Source organism: Balaenoptera acutorostrata, chromosome 15 (genome assembly GCF_949987535.1).
Source record: "Balaenoptera acutorostrata chromosome 15, mBalAcu1.1, whole genome shotgun sequence".
Taxonomy (NCBI): domain Eukaryota; kingdom Metazoa; phylum Chordata; class Mammalia; order Artiodactyla; family Balaenopteridae; genus Balaenoptera; species Balaenoptera acutorostrata.
In genome coordinates this window covers 46,497,155-46,521,950 of record NC_080078.1, presented here as the reverse complement: position 1 = coordinate 46,521,950, position 24,796 = coordinate 46,497,155, and the positions used below count along the sequence as shown (strand labels likewise).

At 47.0% G+C, this 24,796-nt stretch overlaps 1 protein-coding gene across 3 annotated transcripts in view; it reads right to left on the bottom strand.

Annotated features, from left to right (window-relative positions):
* Window positions 1-13,944: 13,944 nt before the first annotated feature.
* The window catches only part of KIF16B (kinesin family member 16B), a 254,851-nt gene continuing 243,999 nt past the window's right edge, over window positions 13,945-24,796 (bottom strand). For all 3 annotated transcript variants that reach the window (XM_057529948.1, XM_057529949.1, XM_057529950.1), the window contains one exon: window positions 13,945-15,121. In XM_057529948.1, coding sequence (XP_057385931.1) covers window positions 14,963-15,121 — 159 coding nt within the window. In that variant the 3' untranslated portion in view covers window positions 13,945-14,962. The remainder of the gene's footprint in view (window positions 15,122-24,796) is intronic.

Here is a 24,796-nt window from a genome sequence, read left to right as displayed (position 1 = left end):
CATCTGTAAGCATGCGGTAGTCGTAGGCACAGCACCTGACATGGTCAAGTGTTTCCACGCTACGGCCGCCAACGGAGGGTGCCGCTGTCTTGTCAGAAGATCTGCCTCTGAATTTTTAATTTTTTAATTTAAAACAGTATGTTTTACACAGATGAAGCCATTAAAGCTGTATGAAGCAAAATGAAAACAAGCCTAGGCATAGCTTGTTAGGGCAGAATTGACATATGTGGTAATTATGTCAGGGTTTCCGCAGGGGAAGGAACAAATAGAGACATGACCTTGGCTTTGCTCACTGCTCTCTGAGGCAGGTAAAGCTCAGGGACCCCTGAGCATGGATGCTGACCAGGTGAGCCTGGTGGGGAGAGGCCAGCAGAAAGTGGGAAGAGACCAGCAGACATTTCGAAACACACACTGTGTCCAGAAGTGTGTTGGATTTCCAGCATGTGTTATCATATTTAACCACCAAAACAAACCTGGGAGGGCCTCTCCCCACTTCATAGGCAAGGAAGTAAATGTACCTGGTGTGGCTGGCTCTACAAAATATGGATGCAAAGCAGACCCACCATCCCTTCCCAAAATCCCTTCAAATTCAGAATTGGCTAAATTCAGTGTTTCAGATTTGGAAAAGATAACATAATGCAGTGACGCTAGATTATGTGACACCCCATCAGTCTGAGGTCAAACTCCATCATCATCTAACTAACAGGAATACTTCTGCAGCAAAACATAGGAATAGTCTCACTAAGAGGGATCAATGAAAATTATAAATACCATAGCCTCATGTCACTTCTGGTCAAGTTTTGCTGCCTAATGAGACGCATCAATCTTGGCAGAAACAAAAACAAAAAGAAAAAGAAACAAACTCTTTGATTTCAGGGAGTTCTTGGGTTTGGAATCATAAATTAGAAATTATAGACCTTATTCATTTTCTTTCTGGTGTCATTTCCTACCTCTCTCTCCTCCTTCCCCCCATCCTTTGGTCCATCCAGAAGAATGTATTCTGTAGAATAACAATAGGTCTTACTTCTATCAACAATCACCTCCCTTCCTTTCCCAAGCAAATTGCCAAACAAAAAGATTTCATGATCAAATGATTTGGGGAAAATTGGTGGTAAAAATGTTTCTTTACTGAAGCCACTAAAGGAAACCTTGAAATAAGAAAATGCCTTGTAAATTTCCAAAAAAAAAAAGGGCACTATGGTGTGTATCTGTTCACAGACAATCACGGTAGGCTTTACAGACAGTGCCCCTCTCTTAGATGGTCCGTGGTGTGAGTCCTCTACACACTTAGACTTTCCTTATCAATTTATCTCTAGAACTTCAGGCTTATCTCATGTATTAACTTGGGGAAAATTAGCTGAGATGTCAAGGATCCCTGTTGTAATGCTGAAAACTAATCCTCATGCTTGTCCAGAAAGATCTCAAATTTTAGGGATATTTTAGCACTAATATTATAAATGTCTTAATATATAATAAAGTAGAACTACTTTATTAAGGTAAAAACGGATTTGGTCTACTTGTTTTTTACATTTTATGCATCACAAATGGCAAGGATTTTTAAAAATGGTATGTCCCATTTCCATAAGCAACTTATCACCAGATTTAGGGGAGATGAAATACTCTCAAATGGATTCTAGTTGAAAGGACAGATCCACTCAATGCTTTATGAGCAGTGTGTTTAAATCAACAATACTGGAGCTTCTTATCAGTGGGGAGGGTCCCTTTCTTTGGAATGGCAGCATTTTATGTGAGGAACACACACACACACAAACACACACTCACACACACAGTCTAGGGAAACTTCATGAACATAGCCAAAATAAATTATCAAGAAGTGAAAAAAACAGAATGCATTCTTGCTTTGCTTTTTTTAATTTAGAAATGGCTATAAAAAATGAAATATATAGCTCACCATAAAAATTCTGAAAATAGAAAAAAGGGTAAGGAAGAAAATAATTCTCTGCTAATTCTACCATTGTGTGTGTGTATGTGTGTATATAATATATAGTCTATTTACATATAAATGTATATACTTTTGTAACAATATAGTTTCTGGTATTGTTATTTATTACTACTAATATGATAGGATGACTATTATATAACAAACTAATGTTAATATTATACTAATAATTATATATTTTAATAATGGATTATGATCATAATATTAGCTACCACTAATAGCTCCTACTATGAGTTAAATGTACACACACCATTAATAAGCTGTTTACTTAATTACCTTCGCTTACTTCTTGTAAATCTCAGGCAGGTGCTATGATGAATCTCCATTTTCCAGAGGAGAAACCTGAGAGCTCAGAAAGGTACAGTGCCTTTCCCAAGGTCACACAGCAGGTTGACGGTGAGGATTACTATTCAAACTCAGGCTGGCTCTGGAGTCTGCATGTTCCATCCATGGACTATTAACACTTTCCTGTAACCTGCTTTTTCCACTTAATGGATCACATTTATATTTCTATGTCAATAAACATAGACTGCATTCTAATTTTTAATGGAAATGCATTGCATTTTACTGTACTAGAGGCATGTTCATTTATTAAGCTATTTATAGACATCTTTTCAGTTTTGTCCCAGTATTTTTGTTGTTACAAGACTGCAGTAAGTGTTCTTGTACATTTTTCTGCATTTGTCTGATTATTTTTGTAGAATTCTGAACACATATGTCAGGTGTCTATCACTATCCTAAAATGTAATACCTTGTAACAGCAACAATTTACTATGTCTCACCACTGTGTGGGCTGGCTGGGCTCAGAGGGGCGGTTCTTCTGTTTTTTGAGGTATTGGCTGGGATCATTCATACAGCTGAAGTACCTGTTCCTTCATGTTTTCAGAAACCTCTTGCAACTTTTGTCAATCTGAAGTGTCTCTCATGATAGTGCAGTGATGACATAATTTTAATTTTTAATTTCCAGTAAAGTTGAACATCCACTGGTATGTTCATGGGTCACAAACTTCATTTATTGGTTTTAAATTGTGTTGATATCCTTTGCCATTGTAAAATCAAAGAGTTTTAAAAAGCCATTAAAAAAATAGATTGTGTGCCCCTTTTATTAATTTGAAAGAGTTCTTTACTCTTATTTATATTATTAATAAGATAAGCTCTTATATTATTCATTGTCACATAGGTCGCAAACTTTTTTTTCCAGTTTTCGTTCTATGGTGTTTCTGATGCAAACACCATTTGCATCCTTTCATACTAGCATCCCTGCCATGTTCAGACCCAGCTAGCCTAGATTCTCCTGGGCAACCCATCTCTTCAGGTACATCCTCGGGGCAAGTTCCTGGCTGACCATCCATCCTGTAGAGTATCTAAGATGCTAGTTTTGGAGGCCCATTCAGGGGAATACGCCAGGTGATGGGGCACACCCTGGGCTGCGTTTCTGGAGTAAAAAGTTCCCATCGCTCTTGTTGGGTACCTTTATAGTTCAGACTGGATCTTGGAAAAGAAATAGCAAGCTTAGGGCATCTCAGAAATGTTATCACAGCAAACCAAGATTTCTCATCATCCAGTGGGGAACCAAGGTTTCTCATTATCCAGCGGAGAACCAATTTAAGCTTGTTCCTGAATCCGTGGAATGACACTACTGTTTCCGTCCACACTTATAAAGTTGTACCTGGAAACCCGCAGCTTCCCCGCCGCGGCATCAGAGCCCAGCCCCGGGCACCTCAGAAGAACGTCATGCGATGGCCTGCAGAGAAGTCAGGCCTCTGAGCACTTTTCCAGGTTTGGAGCAGACAGAACTGTGGCTGGACAAGCCTGGAAGCTCTAAATTGAGAGTCAGGCCTCTTTGATGGGGTTGGGATGCTGAGACTACAGTCCCCAATTAGTCAATCAAATGCTCACCCAGGTGTTGCTGTGAAAGTATTTTGTGGATGTAATTAAAACCCGTAATCAGTTGAGTTGAAGCAAGGGAGGTTGTCTTGGATAATCTGGGTGGACCTGACTGAATCCTTTGGAAGGAAGGCCTTAGAAGTAGGGCTCAGATTTCGGAGCAAGGAAAGAGAGAGAGGAAATTCCATCTCTGGACAGCAGTTTCTGGCCATGCCTGTAGGGGTCCTCCCTACGGGGGTCTTCCCTTCATTAACGCTGCCCTGTGGACCTCAGACCTGCTCAGACAGCCCACGAGGGCATGAGAATCCTCTCTGTGAGATGAGCAGAGTTCACTGAAACAACCCCGATGGCCCGGAAGCCTCAGCTTGCTCCTGTAGCGGGGACTCCGTGGGTCTGGGCTGTAAATTCTGCCCCTGGATGGAGCAGTGGAGGGAAAGAGTAGAAAGGGGAGAAGTGCGAGGAAGCAGGCTTCAGGGGCTGGGCCAGACCTGAGCCTGCTGAGGGCTGAAGGGAAAGAGGAGGAAGGACCCATGGACCCAGGTCCTGTTTGATAGTGGGTCACACGTGCGGGATGAACTGGGGCCGTGGGAAGACATGGCACGAAGGCCCCCAGTGCATATCCGCCCTCACCCCACACCTGCTTCGTTCTTTGTAAAACTAGGCCAACCGTGCCCGAGATCCCACGCAAACCTCTGGCTGAGACTCCCTTCCCCAGGCCTCTGCCAAACCACGCCCTCTTCTCCCTCCGAAACCTGACTTCACGCTCCAGTGTGCCGTGATGGTCCCCCAGGTTGGGGCCATCTGGCTGCCGTTTGCCGTCTCCAGACTTCCTGGAAACCCAACTGTCTCCCTTCTTCCGTGTCCCACAGACACACGTGGGCATCTGTCGCATCTGAGATGTCTGTGGGCCTCTGGTTACAAACCTCCCCTTTGCTCTCCGCTCAGGCCTTTTACTAGAACAAGAAATAACAGCACCTCTTGGAGCCTGGAAGCAGCTCTCCACCCCCGTGGGGTTCGGGGTACCACCTGCAGTCTGTTCACGCTGGAGCAAAGAAGGCCGATCAACCGCAAACTTGGCTTTTCCTTTCCTCCCAAATACAGGAGGCCCAGAACAGTTTTAGAAGGGAGCGGTCTTTCTCACCAGCTTTGTTTGGGAATCACATTTGACGCCCATCCAACGAATCTTGTTGGTCCCCCTCTGGGGATGCCCGCTCTCTCTTTCCATCCCCACAGAGGCTGCCCAGCTAAGGTTCCTGGCCCCCACCGTCCCCCTACTCTTCTCACTTCTTCCACGTCACACCCCCCCCAACCCCATCCATTTCCAGAAGTAGCCTGAGGGATCTTTTTAGAAAGTTCGTCATCACTACCCCAGCCCCCAAACACACACTGATTCAATTTAATCCCATCGAACACGCCAGGCACTGACCGAGGGAACCAGCAGCGAACTGAGAATGTGGTACTGTCCCCCCTGAACTCAGCACGTAGGAGGGAGTCAGACAGACATGAAGCTGCCCGACAGCTGTTCAGTGTCCTGTTTTCCCATGGAGCTGGGCATGAAGTCTGACCCCTCATGGGGGGCTTGTCTAACTTGGCCCCAGGAGCCTCCGCATTAAGCCCCTCCCCACATAGCCACAGCACGCAGGCGCCTGCTGGCCCCTAGCACACAGGATCCTCCTCATCGGCCACTCCTGCACCCCGTGATGCCCCTGGAGAGCCCTTCTGTCACTTTCCTGGTGAATTCCTTCTCCTGTTTCCAGGTAAGCTCTGATATCTGCCTCGGGGAGTCTTCCTGAAGAATTGTGAGGCTGGGAAGAAAGCCATCTGGATCCCTTTTCCTCTAAGAATCACACTGACCTCATCTCGACCGATGGTCTTTTAGCCACGAGTCGGTGGAAACACTTTAGACACTCGTAGGGGCTGGGGCTGGGGCTGGGGAGGGAGAGGAAGGAGGGAGCAGGAAGGGAGGGAGGTGTGGGGAAGGGAGGGCACTCTGGAGCTGGTGTGGGTGGTGAGCCAGCATCTCCATCACTGATTCCGCTTCTATTGAGCACCTGCTGTATGCTGGATACGCCATGGAATGGTCCCTGCCATCCGCATGCCAACGGGCTAGCGGGAGGAGACAGATTTACAGACAAACCACACCACGTCCATCCCCGTCAGACCCTGGCCCTAAACTCACCAACTGGACTTGGAGGTTGCAGTTGCATTTTTGTTTTTCTCCCGCAGGACTTTGTTGGCTGTCTCTGACACAAAGGAAGCAGAAACAGACATGGTATGGAAAAGAGTCAGCACACTTCACCGACTGAATTACTGAATATGTATAAGGCATCACTTCTACGTGGTAAAATTCACTCTTTACCTTGCACAGCTTTATGAGTTCTGACAAACATATACAATTGTGAGGCCACGCCCACAATCGTCCCCTCAACCCAAAACATCCCCCCAGCTGCCCCTCTGTGGCCGACCTGGCCCCCATCTCACCTGAGCCCCTGGCAACCTCACATCTGTTTTCTTTCTCTGTAATTTTGCCTTTCCGAGATTGTCATAGAAATGGAATCTTACAGTAAATATATTAAAAATTCATTATTAATGTAACTGCTTGACTCAGTTCTACATTTGTTCTCCCCTTCCCCTTTTTTTTCTGCCACATTTTCTTGGATCACTTCTGCAACAAACAATGATATGACATCATCTTTAGAGAGACTACAAAGACGGGCTTTCCTTAGTGTCACAACTTGTTACTGGAAATGCCACCCCTGGTGGGCAGTGCTTCTTGCCTAAAGCACCAGCTCTTTGATCTCCCTACACCAGCCCCCCAGGGCCTTGGCCTTGGTGGTGCTGGTCCAGCTCAGCTGGGTCCTTCTCCTCCCCCGCTCCCACCTCCCTACAGCTGCTGTGGGTGACAGTGCCTGTAGGACCACCAGGTATGAGGGGTGATGCCTAAGCGGGGACAGAGATCACCCACCCCACCCCCATCCCATGAAAGGCTGGGCTGCTTCTTCCTCCCAGGAGAACCCAGGCACCTTGGAAGGAGCCTGGACATGTGAGAGGCTTAAGCCTAAACATCTTCAAAGTAAGTCTGTCTCTGCCCTTGAATTTCCCTTAGGATAGCAGATGCAATGATGGCATATCAGGCCCTTTAGTCCTTGGGAGACCTCTTCCTGCTCCCGGAAAAGGAAAAAGCACACAACGTAAATTAGGAGATCCTGAACTAGGGACTTTCGTTCAAAGAATGGTGGAAGAGAAAGACGAACCTAAGTGCCTGAACACATTTTCTGAATTACCTGTATTTTGCCATTTCCTCTTTGCAAAGTGGATGATGGCTAGTTACAGAGATTGCTTAAAATATGTTTTATCTATTCAGACTTCCTCACTTTTAATTGAGTTCCCTTGCATTTGTAGGGATGGTTTGGGCTTGTCTCCACTGATAAGCTTGTGACAGCCTATTTATCAAATAGCAGAGACTGTTACAACTCATGCTTCTGGCACCTTCGCAAGATGACGCTTTCCTTGTGTGATCAGATGTGTTCTCCACCACTTGTCAAACCCCACACTGATAAGCTGATCGTCTGTCACTGATACCAGGAAATTTAACGAAAATAAATTAAATTCTTTGAGCTTCCTGGACAGCCTTCATTTTGAGAGGAAGACAACCACCAGCCCACCACTGTGGGCTGGCTGGAGGGGTGAGATAGGAAAGCAAGCAAGTATTAAATGTTCATTTCATTGCTTGAGGATCTTATCATGGTATTGAAATAAGTTTGAACCCCAGCGCCAGAAGGCTTTTGGGCCAATCACAAGTTGCTTCTTCTGATCCTGGAGTCCCGAGCCAGGGCTTTTTCAGAACTCCTTTCCTACGTGACTACCCTGCTATCCAACCTCGCCCACTTCCCTTTGATCTACCTCTTGGACCTCCTGGCACAGGTGAGCAGAAAGGCTCCAATGGGAAGACAGCTCTTGGATTCCCTGGCTTAGCAGATACAGCCTCTGCCTTAGAAAAGTAGTCATGAGGCCTATCACACACTGGGAAAAACAAAACCAAGACTCCACCTCCCACGTCTTTGCTCATGGGATGTTAAATCGCTTCAGGAAATAGCTATTCCCAAGTCCTGAAGTTCAGAACAGCCAGGAAAACAGGCACTTCAGGTCTCTGAAAGTCAATGTCATGGCCAGGTACTGGGAATGTTATGGTTGATCTTGCCTCTCAAGGGGATAAACACAGAGATGTAACTTCTCAGGTGAGTAGCATGTCAGATCACTGGGGCAGAAGGGATGAAGCTGCCCACCTTGAATGGAGAGTCCACGGGGAATAGAGGAGATTCCAACACAGATTAGTAAGGGCACTATTGCCAGCTCCCAAAAGACCACAAGAAACCACTGGGTTTACGCAACAGCACATAAACTCCCTTGCCAGATGCTCTAGAAACAACCTCATCTACACTTGCAGGGTCTACCCAGACCGTAGCTCTGCCTTACAGGATCATGGAATTAGAGCGAATACTCCCAAAGTAATTTTCTTGGTCCCATAAGAACAGAGAAAAACCAACTCTTTCTGGCCCAGGAATGGGTGTCCTAGAATGTTTTGGCTCCTTGCCTTTTTAAAACAGTCTTTGAATAATCCTTTCCATTTCAAGAAAACTAGCCTGTAGCTAAGTCCAGATGAGGCAGGAGATACTCGTGGTGTCATTTCCCACGTGATGAGTATTGCACTGAGCAGGTACACGGCTATGGCTGCTTCGAGAGAGGAGTGTCCAGTCTCTTGACCTCCGATAAAGGTTTGGAACAAATTTTACCTTTGCAGGTGAGCTCCTGGAGGGCAGAGGCCATGGAGATCAGCTCCCAGAAAGTGGCAGAGACAGCAACCCAGGGATGGGTTGTGCGGGGGTTTGGGGGGGAAGGTTTCTAGATTGTTCTCCCAGAATCAACTGGTAGCCGATGAGTGTTAGGTCCAGGCTTCAACTGGAGCAAGAACTCAGTGTACCAGTTAGCGAACACTCACCTCCGGCTCCGAGCCCACGGGAGTCTGGACACCCAGCTGGACTTCCGACGGTCTGGGGAGATCACGCGTCTCAAAGGCAAGGGCCTCTGAAATCTCAGAACCCCGAACACGCCAGAGGTCAAAGTTCCCGTCGCAGGACAGCCAGCCTCTCGATGGCACAGGACAGGAGAGGAGCCCTGGGCCCTGATCTCGCCCCTTGGTTGTTAACACTTCATCAGGAAGTTTGTTTCTCCCTCTTACACGCGGCTTTGAAGGTTGAGTCCTAGTTGCCACGTGCTCTTATCTTCCTCCCCCAGGAATATCCTTCCAAAACAGTGGAAGCTGATGGGAAGCACGATCCCATTTGCAGAATCCTGGCCGGCAGCTCTCAGGTGCCCCAAACCTGACAGCTGTCTCCCTCTGACATATTCCCTTCACGCTGCAGCTCCTTCCTCCCTTTGGGGCCACCTCTCCGCTCACACATCACCTGCTCAGGGAAACCTTGGAGCCCCCCAGGCAAGACTGTTTCTCTAGTACATCCTCCCCTGGCATCCCCTGCTCTGCCTTTGTAACATTTATCCCAATTTGCGGTCACGTAACTGCAACTATTGGTCTGGCTCTGGGTGGCATGAGAGCCCCCGAGGGCAGCCCCTTGGCCACATGGCTCGCCCCTGTGCAGGGGCACCTGGCGGGAACAGAGAAGGTGAAGCAGAAGAATTTGTGCTAACAACTAGCCGGTGGAGCGTGGGGCACTGATGGGCAGGCCAGGCCCCTGAGGACCAGGAATGAGGAGAGCACAGCCAGCTTTGAGCACGCTCTGCGCCTCTCTCTCTCAGCCAGGTCCTCGACACAGCATGTGGCCAGTGGGGTCACGAGAAGCGCCAGAGTTTGGGCTGACCCTCCCTCCACCCTCCCACTGCCGGAAGAGAATGGACAGGTGGCCATGACATGAATTTATACCAGTGGCTTCAAGTAGGGCAAGTGCCATCCTTACCTTATGGACTGTCCCAGGCTCACCTCCCTCCTGCCTGTCCCCCACCTCCCAGCCCCCAAAGGGTACAGAGCAGCAGAAGGGCTGGCGCCCAGAGATGGCTCACCCTGTGTGCTAATGAGGTGGAGACAGACAGTGGCCTGTGGAACTGGTTTTTCTGATCAGCTGCACACATGGCAGCACATCCCACAAGAGCGAGCCCAGGGACCACTGACTCTTCAGATGAGCCCTCTGCTTCAGACCATGAGAGGAGCGCGGCAGCTACCCCTGTATCTGAAGGCATGGGAAATCCCTTATGACTGTAAACTTGACCTTCTCCATCCACTTACAGAGGATACATAACCAGTATCCTAATATCACTCCGCAACAGAAGGCCTGCACCCTCTGTGAACTGACTTTTCTTATTACATTCATTGAAATCAGGGCTCAAAACACCATAGGAGAAAAAAATCATATATGACAGCAAGTCACCCCCTCCTTGTCCACGGCTTCTCATTTGTTTGGAGGAGAAAAGCTAACAGAGTTTGGCATCAACCAAAGTGCAAATATTCAAAAAGTTCTTAATCACCGCAAATTGGTAATCTTATTCACTGTGATTCTTTTCTCTGAAGATGGTCCGTGATGCTTTGAAAAAAGCAGGTCCCTCCTTCCCTCCCTCCTTCTTCCTGCCTGGCAAAGAAGTGAAGAAGGAGCCGCCCTCGGGCTGTTTACTTTAGTGAGCAGCTCTCAGGCACAACTTGAAGGGTTACTGGAAAGATACAGAAACTTCCGCAAATATTAACTGTGCATAAGGATTCCTGACACTTGGAGGAAAGTAACTGCTTTCGAGCAGTGACGATATTTAACAATATTTTTCATTTTTTTTTTCTTTTCTTTCCAGATTTAAATTCTGGAGAACGGTTTCTCTTTCTGGTGACCTGGCTTTATGGTACCCAAGAGCTTTGTGATGCTAGCCCAGCATGGGGCTTTCTACTGACGCCATCTTCCTCCACGCGTTTCAAATTTTGTACCAGCGCACCTTCCCATCTTCAACGCTTAAAGAGAGATGCCTTGTGCATCTCTTTCGCAAATACATCCACCTGTCTCCCTCTGAATGGGGAAGAGTCTGCCTTTCCAGCAATGGAGAAGGAGCAACACCAAACTGATGAATCTCAAATTCCCACAGAAGAGTCACTTTTGGGAGAGATAACCCTTAGGAAAAAAGCCTCATTATTTTCAAATACAGGGGTACCAAATGAGTATAGTTAAAGAAAGGACATTTTGAATTTAGTCATTCAGCAAGAGATACACAGAAGGGAGACCCTTCTAGAAAGGCACGGGGTAGCCTTAGGTGCCAGAGCTCTAGTTGTCTGTAATTCCACAGTGGAAAGTGTGTGCGAATGCTATTTGCAGGGAACAAGGGTGAACTCACAACCTTGAACCCCTTCAGGTCAGTCAACTGCCCTTCTGTCCCTCCCACCATTTTACATGTAACTGGTTCTACTGGATTCCCAAATAAAGAAGCCTTCTGAAGGTATCAGCCTGGCCAATTCCAACATGACCCTGCTAACTCCCGGGTACCATCATAGGATCAATCTGAAATATGATGCTGTAGAAATTTACAGTAAGGAACTGGTAGATTTGTTTCAACTTGGAAATAATGCTGTATGTGCAAATTTTAAAATGTGAGCATCACAGAATCATTTTTCACCTACTATATTAGCATCAGAAAAAGCACTCGAAACCAAAGGAAAAGGTCAATAGTCAGGTCCTCTTCTTGCCTGTGGCAAGAGCCCTGTCATAAACGGAAGGCTATACAGGTTCAATTTGTCAAGAATGATTCACCTTAGATGGTCTTTCTTTAATTAGTTTCTCCAAGACATAAATGACCTGTCATGATGATGTAAATAAAATGGAAGCATTTGATTTTGCCATGGAGTTATTTTACCTAAATTTCCTTACTCCCTTCCAGGAACAAAGTCCAAACTGAACCACTGCTGCAGGGTGTGTAGGATATGGGAGGACAGGGTCTCCTGGGCAGAAACGTTCAACTCTGGACTCATGAAACCTCCAGACACCATTCTAAGCATTTGTAAAAGACAGTGAATGTAAAAACCTCTTTCCAACACAACCCTTTGGAAGCGAGACGTCACTGAATATTCTCTCTTGCATCAGGCTTGAACCGTTACCTGCGTTTTCTCTGAGGGGATGCGGCTTGCCTGTGGGTGCAGAATGAGTAACAATGAGTAACAATGAGTAACAATCAGCCACATTACGATGCCACACTGCTCTCCGTCTCCAAGAACAAGCTGGAGGAAACCGTGGGGGAGGCGTGGGACTACGTGCTGGGGGATGTGTCCAGGGGGGAAAATCCCATCTGTCAAAGTTGAACCCAGAACACCAATGTGGCCCAGCTCTGAGGCTGGGGACTGCATGCCCGCAGCAGCTACACTTCGAGCTCACGGATGCTCTAGGCTGTGAAAGCTTCTGGTTGCTTCTGTTCAGACTCGTGAAAGTTGCTGCCCAGAGCTCTGAGTGGGTAGCTGGGGGCCAGACTGAGCAGAACTAGCTCCTTCTGCAAACAAATATAAAGAGAAGTGCCCTGGGGCCTGGGTACCCTGTTCATGAATCTTCAGAGCATCTCTACATTGTGGGCCAGGAATCTTCTAGATGTCCATCATTAAGGAGCCAGCGTGGCTTGGTTACCCCCTTACTCACATGCCTTGGTTAATTACCGGGCTGAATTTGAATCTTTCTGGTTCAGAAACAGCAAGGTCGGGGTGGGAGCCAGGCTGAAGGGCACACTACTACTTGTGAGCCACACGAGTTTGGTGCACATATTTCAGTGTGTAAGCAAGACCCAGGAGGACATGCTAAAGCTTCCTAAATAAAGAATTCCGCTGAAGCTCCTTCGATTTGTCCAACTGACTACAAAGCATGTACAGATGGATGGCACCTCACTCTGAACCGCCTTCAGTGGTCAGCCTGGCATTCCTTTGTTATTTGATGCACTTGAAAGTTACGAGATACGTACTTGCTAATTTTCTGTTACTCCTTTGAATTCGTCCAATTTAAAGCAGCTTCAGTTTTGTCATCCTGCCTCTGCCATCTGTCTTCTCTTCATCCCAGAACGGGATCCCATTCCTTGTTTGGAGGAGATTTTTCATTGGCTTGCCAACATTCCCTCAAGTTTTACTCAGACTAAGGTGCTGTTTGAGTCCGATCAGAAGTTTTCAGTTCGCATCCACACACTGGTGACAGCGCCTCTGCCTGTCACTCTGGGCTGGATCGGAACCGAGAGGTCACCCTGTGCAACAGTGTCATTCTCAGATGGGGACTGAGGTCCAGAGAGGTGAAATGATGCCCGTGTGTTACAGCCAGATTTACCCAGAGGCGGCCAGTACTTGAACCCCCCACTCAATACTACGTACCTCAGATGAGGATCGGAATCAAAGAATCTTCTGATTCCTGCGCTTCCTACAAACACACGTCTATTTATTCTTGCCAAGTTGTTCTTGTGCCCTGTGTGATTCTAGTGAAACACCTGCCAGGAGCCTGGCCTCGGATACGGGTCCAAAAGGGCAGGAGACAGATTATCTGGTCAGTTGAAGAAAACCATTTCGTTTACTCAGCAAACGAGGGACAATCTTCAGCGCTTTGACTCTTCTTAGATAAATGACCTATGGTTAATTATTAGCTCCCAGTTTTTTTCCTTTAATCTCTAGGTTTAAATTCTCTAGTAGTAATTACCCCTAACCTCTCCCTGTAATCACAACTGCACTCAAAAGCAAGTCTTCCTGCAGCAATTAAAAAAAAAAAAAAAAAGCCCTCATTTTTTTTCACGCTAAACTATATCTAATTAGTACAATAATAATTTTCCCCCTTATCGGGATAATTGCATCTTTAAATATATTTTTCAGACTGCAGAGCTCGGTTGTGAAGGCATATTCTCGAAGGTTGAATGCAAGCATGTTTTCTTACCCATTCATTTGTGACTTCAATCATAACTGTAAGGGCATCTTCTAGTACAGGAATGCTAAATTATACATTATGTATGTTTCCAAGAACGTCAGATAAATTTTTAAACAGACCGGTAAGAATGATCATGTCACAAACTTAAACTGAGCTACAGGGTAGATTCCATAACTTCATTTAATATTGATAGCAGCTCAATTTAAATCTTGAAAAAACAAATACCTTTAATAAATTTGGTGTGAATGATTACATATTTTGATATAACTATCATACAGGAGTGTGTACATATATAAATCTGTAGGTAGAATTATATACATTTCAATATATACCACATATATATTTTTTCTTCTCACATTTTTCTCTTTAGTAAAACAAAGCAGTTTTACTGTACATAGATGTGTGATGCTACATTAAGTCCTGAGTGATTTAAGGGATCGTTAATAAACTACAGTAAATTCTGGTCTTTCAGCTAAAGATCCAGTAGATTCAGTAACAAAAATGTGAACAAAATGTTTAAAAATATGCATTCAGCGAGGCGCTCGTTTTGTGCTTAGCGGAGGAAGCTTGAGAGTGCACGGCCGCCATTTGGGAAAAACTTCTTGAATATTCAAGATTAAACAAATGTCCTATTTGAATGGATTTATAGAAGTTGATGTCACCTACATCCAATGTGTCAAGCATGGAAGACTCCAGTCATGACTGGACCGAAAATCCCTTTTGCAGAATATGAAATTCTGTGTAAACATCAGTGCTTAGGGATTATGTAAAAAGTTCAGACTCAAATGGGGAAAAAGCAAAATACAATGAAATAACTTAAAATGCTTTTCTTGGGAGCCAGCCACATGGAGGGAATATAAAAAAATAAGAGTGTATTTTGGTGAAAGAGGAAACCAGATGAGAGTCATTAGGGAGGTCTGGTCAGCCACCCACCTCGGGAAGCCCCAGGCTGGCTTGGCCCCCGGGGGCCCAGGGTGATGGAGCCATGGGGACGTATTTTGCGCGCAACAGGGAGAAGGCCACATTCACCCGCGAGGGGCAGGGACGGCCGCCGTCAAGGTCACCGTCAGCCAGCCCGGCCCCCCCGCCCCGCGCTCCGCTCAGGCACTAGGAGGAAGCGGTGAGGGGTCCAGGCCCCTGGCTGGGGGGCCGCTCGGACGAGAAGGCACTGCGTGGCGTGGCCCCATCACCGGCCCTACCCCGTCCCGTGGCTGCTGTAGTCGAAGACGCCCTTCTTGAAGAATGGCGAGAACTCGCAGACGGTGTGTTTGGACAGCGTCAGCGCCACCTTGTCGATGTGCAGCGGGGACGTCGCTGACTGGAGCATCACGCTGAAAAAGTCCCTGAGGTACCTCTGGGGAAGAGACAAGAGGCAAAAACACGGTCAAGACACTGTGGGGCGGGGGGAGGGGGGAGGAACGTCCCGTGGAGCGTGGAGGGGCTGCCACTGTCGTTAGAAACAGCGCAGGGACCCTCCGCCGCCGCCTTTGCCCCATCAGACCCACCTGGGGAGCAGCCATGGTACCCGGCGTGCAGGTGACACTTCCTGGCTCCTACGACACGGCTTGGACCCGTCTGCACACAACGCCCAGAGGGATGGTGGGCAGTGGCGGCTGGGCGTGGGGTCTGCGTTCCAGCAACAGTGTTGCTAGTTAATGAAGTCATTTCCCCCCCCCCCCCCACATCACTCATTAAAAGGCAGCGAAGAGGAGAACAGAAAGGCTAGCGGTCTGCACGATGCTAAACGTGCATTTTTAAAGCGCACAGGCCTTCTCTGCTTTGGATCCTTCTCATAAACCAAAGGAAAAGCAATACTGGGGACGAGAGGGTCCGTAGCAAGCACTGATATTTACAGACCCCTTTACAAATCCTATGATCACCAGTAAAAGGAAGTTGTTGCTAAGATTAATTGCTCTGAACCCCGTGTTCGCCCCTCCCCCCCGCACACGTCTGTCACAGCATCGGCCGCCTCTTCTAGCACCAAACATGCAAAGCACGTCTGAGACCAGGACCCGAGATGCTGGGGCTGAAATCAGACATGGATGCCGGCAGGATGTGTTAAAGGAAGAGAGGACACAGAAATAGTTCATGTATTTCAGGTCAGGCAAACGTTTTCTATAACAGAAAATACGGATGGGAGCCGTTTTAGGCCTGAATCTTTATTACTGTCTCAGTTTGTTTAAAAAGTATAAATCCTGGGCTTCCCTGGTGGCGCAGTGGTTGAGAGTCTGCCTGCCAATGCAGGGGACACGGGTTCGAGCCCTGGTCTGGGAAGATCCCACATGCCGCGGAGCAGCTGGGCCCGTGAGCCACAACTACTGAGCCTGCGCGTCTGGAGCCTGTGCCCCGCAACAAAAGAGGCGGCGATAGTGAGAGGCCCGCGCACCGCGATGAAGAGTGGCCCCCGCTTGCCGCAACTGGAGAAAGCCCTCGCGCAGAAACTAAGACCCAACACAGCCAAAAATAAATAAATTAAATAAATAAATAAATAAATAATAATTAAAAAGTATAAATCCTGTCACAAACTCAGAAATTAAACATAGTAATTAGGGACTCTGAGTAACAAAAAAATTTGTCTATGAAACATGGCCTAGAACAGTGGTCCCCAAGCCAGGGTGATCTGCCCCATAGACATTTCTGATTGCCACAGGGGGGGGTGGTGTACCTAGCGGGTGGAGGCCAGGGATGCAGCTAACATCCTACAATGCCCAGTACAGCCTCTGTGCAAAGAATTATTTGGTTCCAAATGTCACTAGTGCCACAGATGAGAAACCCTGGCCTGGGGGAAGTCGAATTCAGCTACCTGAACGAATTGCCAACCTCAAATTTACCTCTGAAAGAAGACATTCTGCTTAAGGAAAATGTTAGCTACTTTCTTAAAAACAGTAACAAGGATTACTAATAATTAACATTTGTATAGTAATTTACAGATTCTAAAAATCTCCAAACTTCTAATTTTTTATGCTTTATGGATGTATAGCTGATGCCCAATAACTGCATATCCTTCAAATGTACTCATCACTGAGGAGTGTTGACACACGTAGATGCCTGTGAAACCTTCACCAAAGCAAGGTGACAAACATTTGTACCACACCCAAGTTTCCTAAGTCACCTAATTTTACCTTATCTTCATAAGATAAAATACCTTCATACTCTTCATAAGTTATCTTCATACTCTGCCTAGAATTACATCTTTTTATTACTGTAACACCCATTATCCGGGGAGCAAGGCTAGTAACCAAGAGAGAAGACTTGAAAACAAGGGTTTTTAACTCAGACTCTGTTTCCTTTGTTCAATATTCCTAACCTCCTGGTCTCATGGCAATTGCTCAAGAAAGGCTCTTGAAATAGAGATCAGGTAGAGGTAAGAAGGTGCCAAAACCAACTGCTAGAAAATGAACACCTTGCTCCAGTACTTATTTGCATCAGAGAAGCAAAAGGGAACCTGCCTTGACTTTTCCATGGGGGAGGAAAGCTGAGAACATTGACCTAGAAGGACCCGAGGTCCAGCAAACACAGTTACTAGGAAATATCGACCACACCCGACCAGCCAAAACTCACGATGAAATGCATGTGTGCAGCTAACTGTGCAAGATGGAGAGAGAGTTGATCTGGCACAAGGAGGACGGGGAGCTCACTGCTGTGTGTGAGCTACACCCCTTCGTGGTGAGAAGCCGGAGCAGAATCGTCATCTCAGCAGCTCCTGTGCAGCCCGTGTCCCCACGGCCGTGCTCAAGGGCAGACTAAAGCGCAAGACAAGCTTGCCTTCCAGATGAATTCTGACCGGATGGAAGGTGTTTAAATCCGGCAACAGATGTTGTATCAACATGTCATCATTAGTTCATGAAGCAGGGGCCCTTTGAAGGGCCAGTAAAGCCTGAAGGGATAATGAAAAGGGAAGTGAAAATAAAAACTAGAAATAAAAGGCAAAGAGAACGTATTGGAGACCCCCTTCCCTGCCCGGGCAGCACCATAAAGAGAGAGCAGGGAAGTAGCTGCAGGTGATGGCTTTTCTTAAAATGAACACCATCAGTACACCTCGATGAAACCACCAGATGGAAGGATCTGATCCAACTGATTTTAAGCACTACGGAAGAGCTTTTTCTTTGCAAGACAAATCTCCACTCAGCAGAACAGGGCAGCCTTGGCTTCCTTTACCTAGACCGCTTCCTTGGTCAAAGAAATGCTGTGATTAGGAAGTGATCTTCGCGGTGACCTCGGGAGGCTCTAAAGTGTATGGGGTGAGTCGTCTGTGTCCAGAGCCACAGGCTTGCGGTGGGCTGAGCAGATTCTTTCTGGTGAATGACAAACCCAAAGGGCTAGGGCTGGAGCTGGGGACACCAGAAGGAACTAAATTTCCAGGAGGTTCCTGAGGTCACAGCATCTCACTCTTCTCTGTAATTCCCCATCATCCCGGGCACACTGCCGAGCTGGGGAAAAGTGCTTAACAAGCAACCTTGATGACTGATTTTGATGAGTTAATTTTTTAAAAATTGAAGTGTACAAAGAGAAAACAGCAACCATCATGAATGTGCAGCCTAATGACTTTTCAAAAAGTGAACACGCTGGCGTGCTCAGCATCAGAATAAAAATATCACAACGTTTTTGGAGCCCAGGCAGCCCTCCGCGCACTCTTTCCCTCCACGGTAACTGCCATCTTGGCTTCTGGCACCATCGATTAGTTTTGCCAGGTTTTGAACTTCATACTGATGGGATCCCACAGGGTGCACTCTTCTGTACCTGGTTTCCACTGCTTAACATGATGTTTGTGAGATTCGTGCACCCGGCTGGGTGAGCTGTGTTCTGTTCGTTTCAACTGCTGCGTAATATTCCACGTGACCACGTCCACCCACTGACTGGAACGGAGGGGTGTGCAGGGGTGATGAGTTCGATTCTTTCGTCTGCGCTTCTTCAGTAATGACATCTACTTCCATATAATGGTGTCGGGTGAGTCAAGTTTATTGCTATTCCTCCAATAAAGAAGTTTCCCCTTAGGGCTTCAGGCCTCGGTCCAAGACCAGCCATTGTACTAGAAGGCTGCTATTGCAGGCAGTCAATATGCATTATAAATATATGTAAAATACATACTAAAATACACACATTTATATTAGTAATTTTTGCTGCCTGTGCCCCCAATGTTTTCCATAGCACCTGCGGCTGAAGGGAGAAAATTAAAGTGCTTCCTGTCAAAGCTCTCCCTCTACTGTTGATCCACAGACACCCCCGTCCTCCCTGGTGTGTGAAAACAAGTCGAGAAGCCCAGCTGCCTCCCCAGGGCAGTTCACTTTATAGGAGAGTATTACAAAAACTCAAGGACATCGGGAATTTCAGTGGCTTATCAGGGTCAGAAGGGCAAAGCAGGAGAAGGATCTGTGAAATCCAATATCCAATTTCTGTTTCTTTCACATGGCATCTTCTCCATTAAAATCAGAAAGAAAAGCAGGCAAATTTAAATCTCTGTAGCCATTAGGGACCACACAAGGCCCGCAACCCTTGCCCGCCCTGGTGGTGGTGGGGGGGTCACACCTGAGTCTCTGCTCTGAGAAATACCCTGGGTCAGGGCCGCTGAGAAGGTTCGGGCAACATTCCAGCCCTGCCTCGGATACTTGGAGGACGAAAGTCAGAGGAAACCCAATCTTCTTTCAGGAAGATTGCAAACTGGGAAGTGGCAGAGCAAGAGGGGGTCTGGAGATGTCTGAGAGTGAGCAATTGAGGGAAAGGGAGGGACCAGGAAATGGAGCACAAAGACACGCAAGGGGCCGGCTAGAGGAGGGCGAGAGAGGATGCGATGGGATACAGGGGGGAAGAGAAGGTGAAGGGAGAGAAGGAAAACAGCACGACTCTGCCGGAGATGGAGGCCTGTGAGTTGTTTTCCAAGTTGGCAAAAAAGGTTTAAGAATAACAGATATATTAGACATCTATCTAGGTTTTTTACTTTTAGCCTCTTGGACTGGCACTATAAAATATAAGGTATTTTCTTATCAACGCTTTCAGAAAATCAAGTGTAGGTGGCTAATCTTTAAGGCATGCTTCAGTACTGATGCTGAATACCTTGACTTCATAAACTGTCCTTCTTCTACAGGCTGTGGGCATGTTTTATTGTTTTTTTTAAAGGCAATCTACACAGGGGCAGTGAGCCGGGTGGGGGGAGGCAGAAGTCACTGGGAGAGATGGGCCCCCGTGGGTCTGTTCCACACAAAATGTGAAACTGGCATGTGCTTTGTAAAATCCCCTCAGAACAAAAATTAAATCCTGCAGGGGACCGTGAGCTTTCAAAGGGGAGGCCAAGAGAGACCAGCGGAAGGATGAGGGGTACAACGATTGCCAGAGACACCCCCCACCAGGCTCCTGACGCCTTCTTTCCAAGGTAGTTGTTTATTTCCTTTAACCCTTACCTGTACCACCCCTCCGAGTATCTCCTTGGGACTGTCCCCCACGTGCACACACCAAGCTGACCAGCTACTTCCTTGCTCCTCTCACGGAGAGGCCATTCATCAAAGGCTTGCAATGTTCTAGGCACGCTGAGAGCTTTTAATGGTCTACTTCATTTAATTACCACAACAACTCTATGAGGTAGAGGCTATTATTATCTTCATCTTCTCGATGCAAAACCTGAGGTCCGGGAGGCTTAAGTGATGTCCCAGAGGTCCCAGAGCATGGAAGTGGGAGAGTGAGGGCTCACACCCACATCTCCCAACCCAGAGGCTGGTCTCAGTCACCAGACTGCCGTCCACGGCATCCACCAACCCCCTCTTCTCTGGTTGACCCCCGTCTCCAGGCACTGCGCTCACTGGGCCAGGCCGATAGCGCTGGGCATCTCAGCTGCTTGGGCCAGATGCTGCCTTTCCCGGCCTGACGGTGCTCTCAAGGGGACAGGGACACGGGGTTGTCTAGAGTGAATGTTCCACACAAGCCTGGGGCAGAGACCTCTTCCCTTTGAGGCTTCTATTCGACACAGAGTCCTACGCAGCTCTGCTCATGCTGCCGTATCTTCCTTACTGCGCTTTGCTGGGCACTGGCCATTTTTTGACTGCCCTTCCTCTGCTTCCCTTCCCAAACAGCATTCACATTCCCTTCTGAAAAATACCTTCCCCTTCTTCGGGGATTGGTTATCCGGCTGACTTACGGCAGAGGATTGGTGATTTTTTTTCCCATTCACAGTCTGGGATGGGTACCTCATACCCAAACTGCTAATCAAGATACCACTTGGGGCCTGCTGGGACCAAAGGGTCCTCTGGGGCAAGCCTCTTCCAGACTGCAGAACTGGTGACACAGAGCATTTCAAGAGTTTACGTAAGAAATTCAGGGCAGACGCAGAAGAGTTTCTGATCTGCCCATTCTGTCTGTGGTCTTTGTAAGGAAGTGGGCTTACAAAGTCATTTTCTACTGTTTGCCATAGAGTTAACTGACAATCCCCTGGGGTGTTGGCAGGTACCCATCAGGAATCAGAGGAAGCCTTCCATCTACACCACATCCAGCTCCTGGGGGGCCAGTCTGTTGTGGGATCAAGGCATCTGCCCAGGGCACTTCTCTTAGGAAGAGGTCAATCCTAAGAGGCTTTCAGATGGGTCAGTGCATCCCAGAGGTCCATTCCCACCCAAGCATTCAGCTGGAAGCCTCCTGCCCCAAACCCAGATACACACAGGGGCCAATTTTTAAAATTCCAACACCATTTCAAAACACAACCACCAAACATTATTCATCTTTGAACCAAAACACAGGCTAGTATGGTCTGTTGGCTGTGTTAATGAGTTCTGAAAGGCAAAACACACTCTCTACAGCAACACAGGGCAATTCAGCAAGAATTTAGTCAATTATTTTAGAGCTTTAGCCTGGTACTTCAATCGACACACTGCATTAAGGGAAAAAACTGAAAATATAATGTGTTGCTACATGCTACTTCACTTTAGACATTCTTGACGAAGGTCATAATATTAACATGATTCACGTGTGACCTACTATATGAATGAAAGGAAAAGTATTTGAGTTTCTGGAATAACCTGGGTAAAAGCTGGCCTTCAGGTAGCCTCTGCTGGGTTTTTCCTTTCAACTTGGGAACTTCTGGATAAAATGCTAGTCTGCTCATAGGGATGACCACGTGCTCTACAGCCCGTCCAGGCAAAAACCTGGGAGCTCAGCAGGGCGTTAGTGTGGCCGCTCCCATCTTGCAGCCATTCCCTTTCAAGTCTGGGATCTGGAAGGAAAGGAAGGTTTGAGATCAAGGAAAGGGGGGAAGGTGTGTGGTACCCAAGCTCAGTGAAGGATGTGAACAGGGAGCAAGGCCAGCGTGTGGAGGGCTCAGCCTGGGAAAAAGCAGGGCTTGAAGGAGATTATGATGGGCCTTGAACCTGGCTGTGGGTCTGCAGGTACTTGGTACTGATACAAAGTGCCTTTCCTGGCTCAGGAGCTCCTATGACCCGAGACACACTGAGGAAGAGGAAGACAAGTGTGTGGGTCCTCTGTTTACAGATGAGAAGACTGAGATCTCAAGGGACTTAACCAAGGTCGACGACTGTAAGAGGCTGACAAAACGACTGCCTCTTCAAATTGGGAGTAAGTCCTCGAAATTCTTGAGGAAAATCCTTTAAGCCTGCAACGTAAGGTGTGAATGTAAATATAAATGCAGCCCCTCTCTCTGGGGCGTTCACACCCCGCTCGTGTAGGCTCTCAGAATCTACCTTGAATTTCAATCAACCACCATGTGCGCACGTGTGTGTGTGTGTGTGTGTGTGTGTGTGTGCGCGTGTAAGAGATGGGAATGAGAATAGGGCCTCAGAAGCATTTGAAAGACCTTACCTTTTTATCTTTTGGCTTTCTTCCTTCTATTTTAATTAGCAGGGGGATAAAGTCATGACCATTTTATGTTATTAAAAAGTTTCCGTTTTAATAGGGCTCACGGCTGTAACTGTAACCTACTACTTATTTCACCAGCAATATTTCACCCCAGCCATGTCATGCTAATGATTTTCCGGACATCTCATTGTTGTGGAGCTCTCTTCATTTTACAGAATTTTAACATCAATCCATAATTTAATTTAAAACTATTGAAAGTATTAAAATTGAAATGTTCTTTAAAAATGTAACAGGGCTTGAGCCATCTTTCCACTGTGACATATTAACAGGGAAGACGGTTCAATGGCATTCCTCATTTCCAGAAGCCATTAGCCATGGTGGCAGCTTAAAGACAACCCTCATTCCAATAAGACTTAGAGGTTTCATTTACCTTGCAGTACTTGGAAGCTGCATCATTGACTGGTGGGCTCTGAAGATGGATCCGGCCTGGACGGAGGCACACTGGGATACTTCTAGACCCCAGAGAGGTCTGGTCACCATTGGCCAAGTGTTATGAATTGACCCAGGCAGGTCGATACTATTCACCCCGTCGAGTCTTCCCCGTTCTAAGCTCCCATACGTTCTAGTCTGAACACTTCTCTCTGAATATTTAGGAATCCTAAAATTTGTCTCCACTGGATCAACTGGTGGAGATGCTGCATTCCTTTCCCAACACGCCCCCAAATGTCCTCACACTCTGATAAAATTGGGACAGTTTGATTCAGGCAGGTCACTCATCCACTGCGCGGTTACTGCACACCTGCTCCCCACGAAGCAGCGTGTGGGTACTGGATGTCCAGCGCTGAATATGACAGGCGCGGAGCCTGCCCTTCCAGGGTGCCTGGGCTGCCCGCACCACATCCTCGTGGGTCAGAGTCATTCTTACTGGTGCTGTGCTTCCATCGTCTAAACCCTGCTTGTCCTTTAAGGGCTGAATCACGGATTATTCTCTGTTGACGCCTCTCTTCAGACCCCATTCATGAATCCCACAAATATTTACTGAGAGCTTTCCTCCTGCCAGCACTGCCGTGGATTCAGTAATGGACAAGCCTCATTTCCGTCCTGAGTAACACGAAGGCCTTTCAGGGAGGTGGGCAGGAAAAGCAGGAATTAAAATGTGGTTCCAAGAAAAGAGGAATGAGATGCTTTTGGAGCACTAGGAAAGGCAGCCAGCCTCGTCCTGGGAATTGGTGACATTTATGCCAAGACCTGAGGGGTGGGAAAGAATCAAGCAGGGGAAGATGCTGAGGGAAGCCTGTTCCAGGCAGAGGGCAGAGCGTGTACAAAGCCTCATGGTGGGGAAGCAGAGCTTGGGGCACGGCCAGTGGTCCAGCAGCACTGGACTGTGCGCTACTCAGCGTGGGGGACACACTTCTGGAATGCTCCGCCCCCCGATCAGCTCTCACCCAGGTCTCAGACCGGGGGTCCAGCACTGTGCTCTGGCAGCCTCTCTTCTCTCTCATCCGTGGAGTCCTGCCAGGCCTTCTGGGTGGAGCCTGTGACTTGTTTTAACCAAGAGAATGCACTGGAGGTAATGCCGAGAGTGAAGAGGTCACCTTGCAGGTGCCCCAGCTGAGCCCAGTTCTTAGTGGAGCTGTAATCTGAATGCAGCCATACAAGTGGCCAGACCTGACAGAGACACTTGGAAAAGAGGAACCACCCAGCGGTTGGTTCCACCACCCTGCCCACGTTCCAGAACCACAGCATCATAAGCAATAAAGTGGTAGTTTCTTTAAGGCACTAAGTTTTGGGGTAGTTTATTACTCAGTGATAGATTACCAAGATTCACGTATTTGGGAACAAGGTAAGAGATGAGGGAATAAATGATATTAGTCAAAGTAGCATAGATAAAGTTTCTTTGGTTTCTGATTTATGCTTCATGCCAACCTCTTCCAACCTTTTCAGTATTTCTAATAATAACTCTGTCTTTGCAGGTATTTCTTTTCTATCCTAGGTTTTAAAGTAAATACTTGGAATAAGTAATCATCATTTGAAATATGGCACTTATTTCTTGATATTATACAGAATTCTGAGCGCTCCCACTTAAAATTCATCAGGGTGAAAATGCTAGCTTGTGATTACAGAATCTGAACTATTCATTACAGCTATTCAGAGACTCTTCTTTATGAGTTTAATGACATAAGCATATTATATTGAATTATTATGGTACTGCATCAATTGGACTCATAAATTTAAT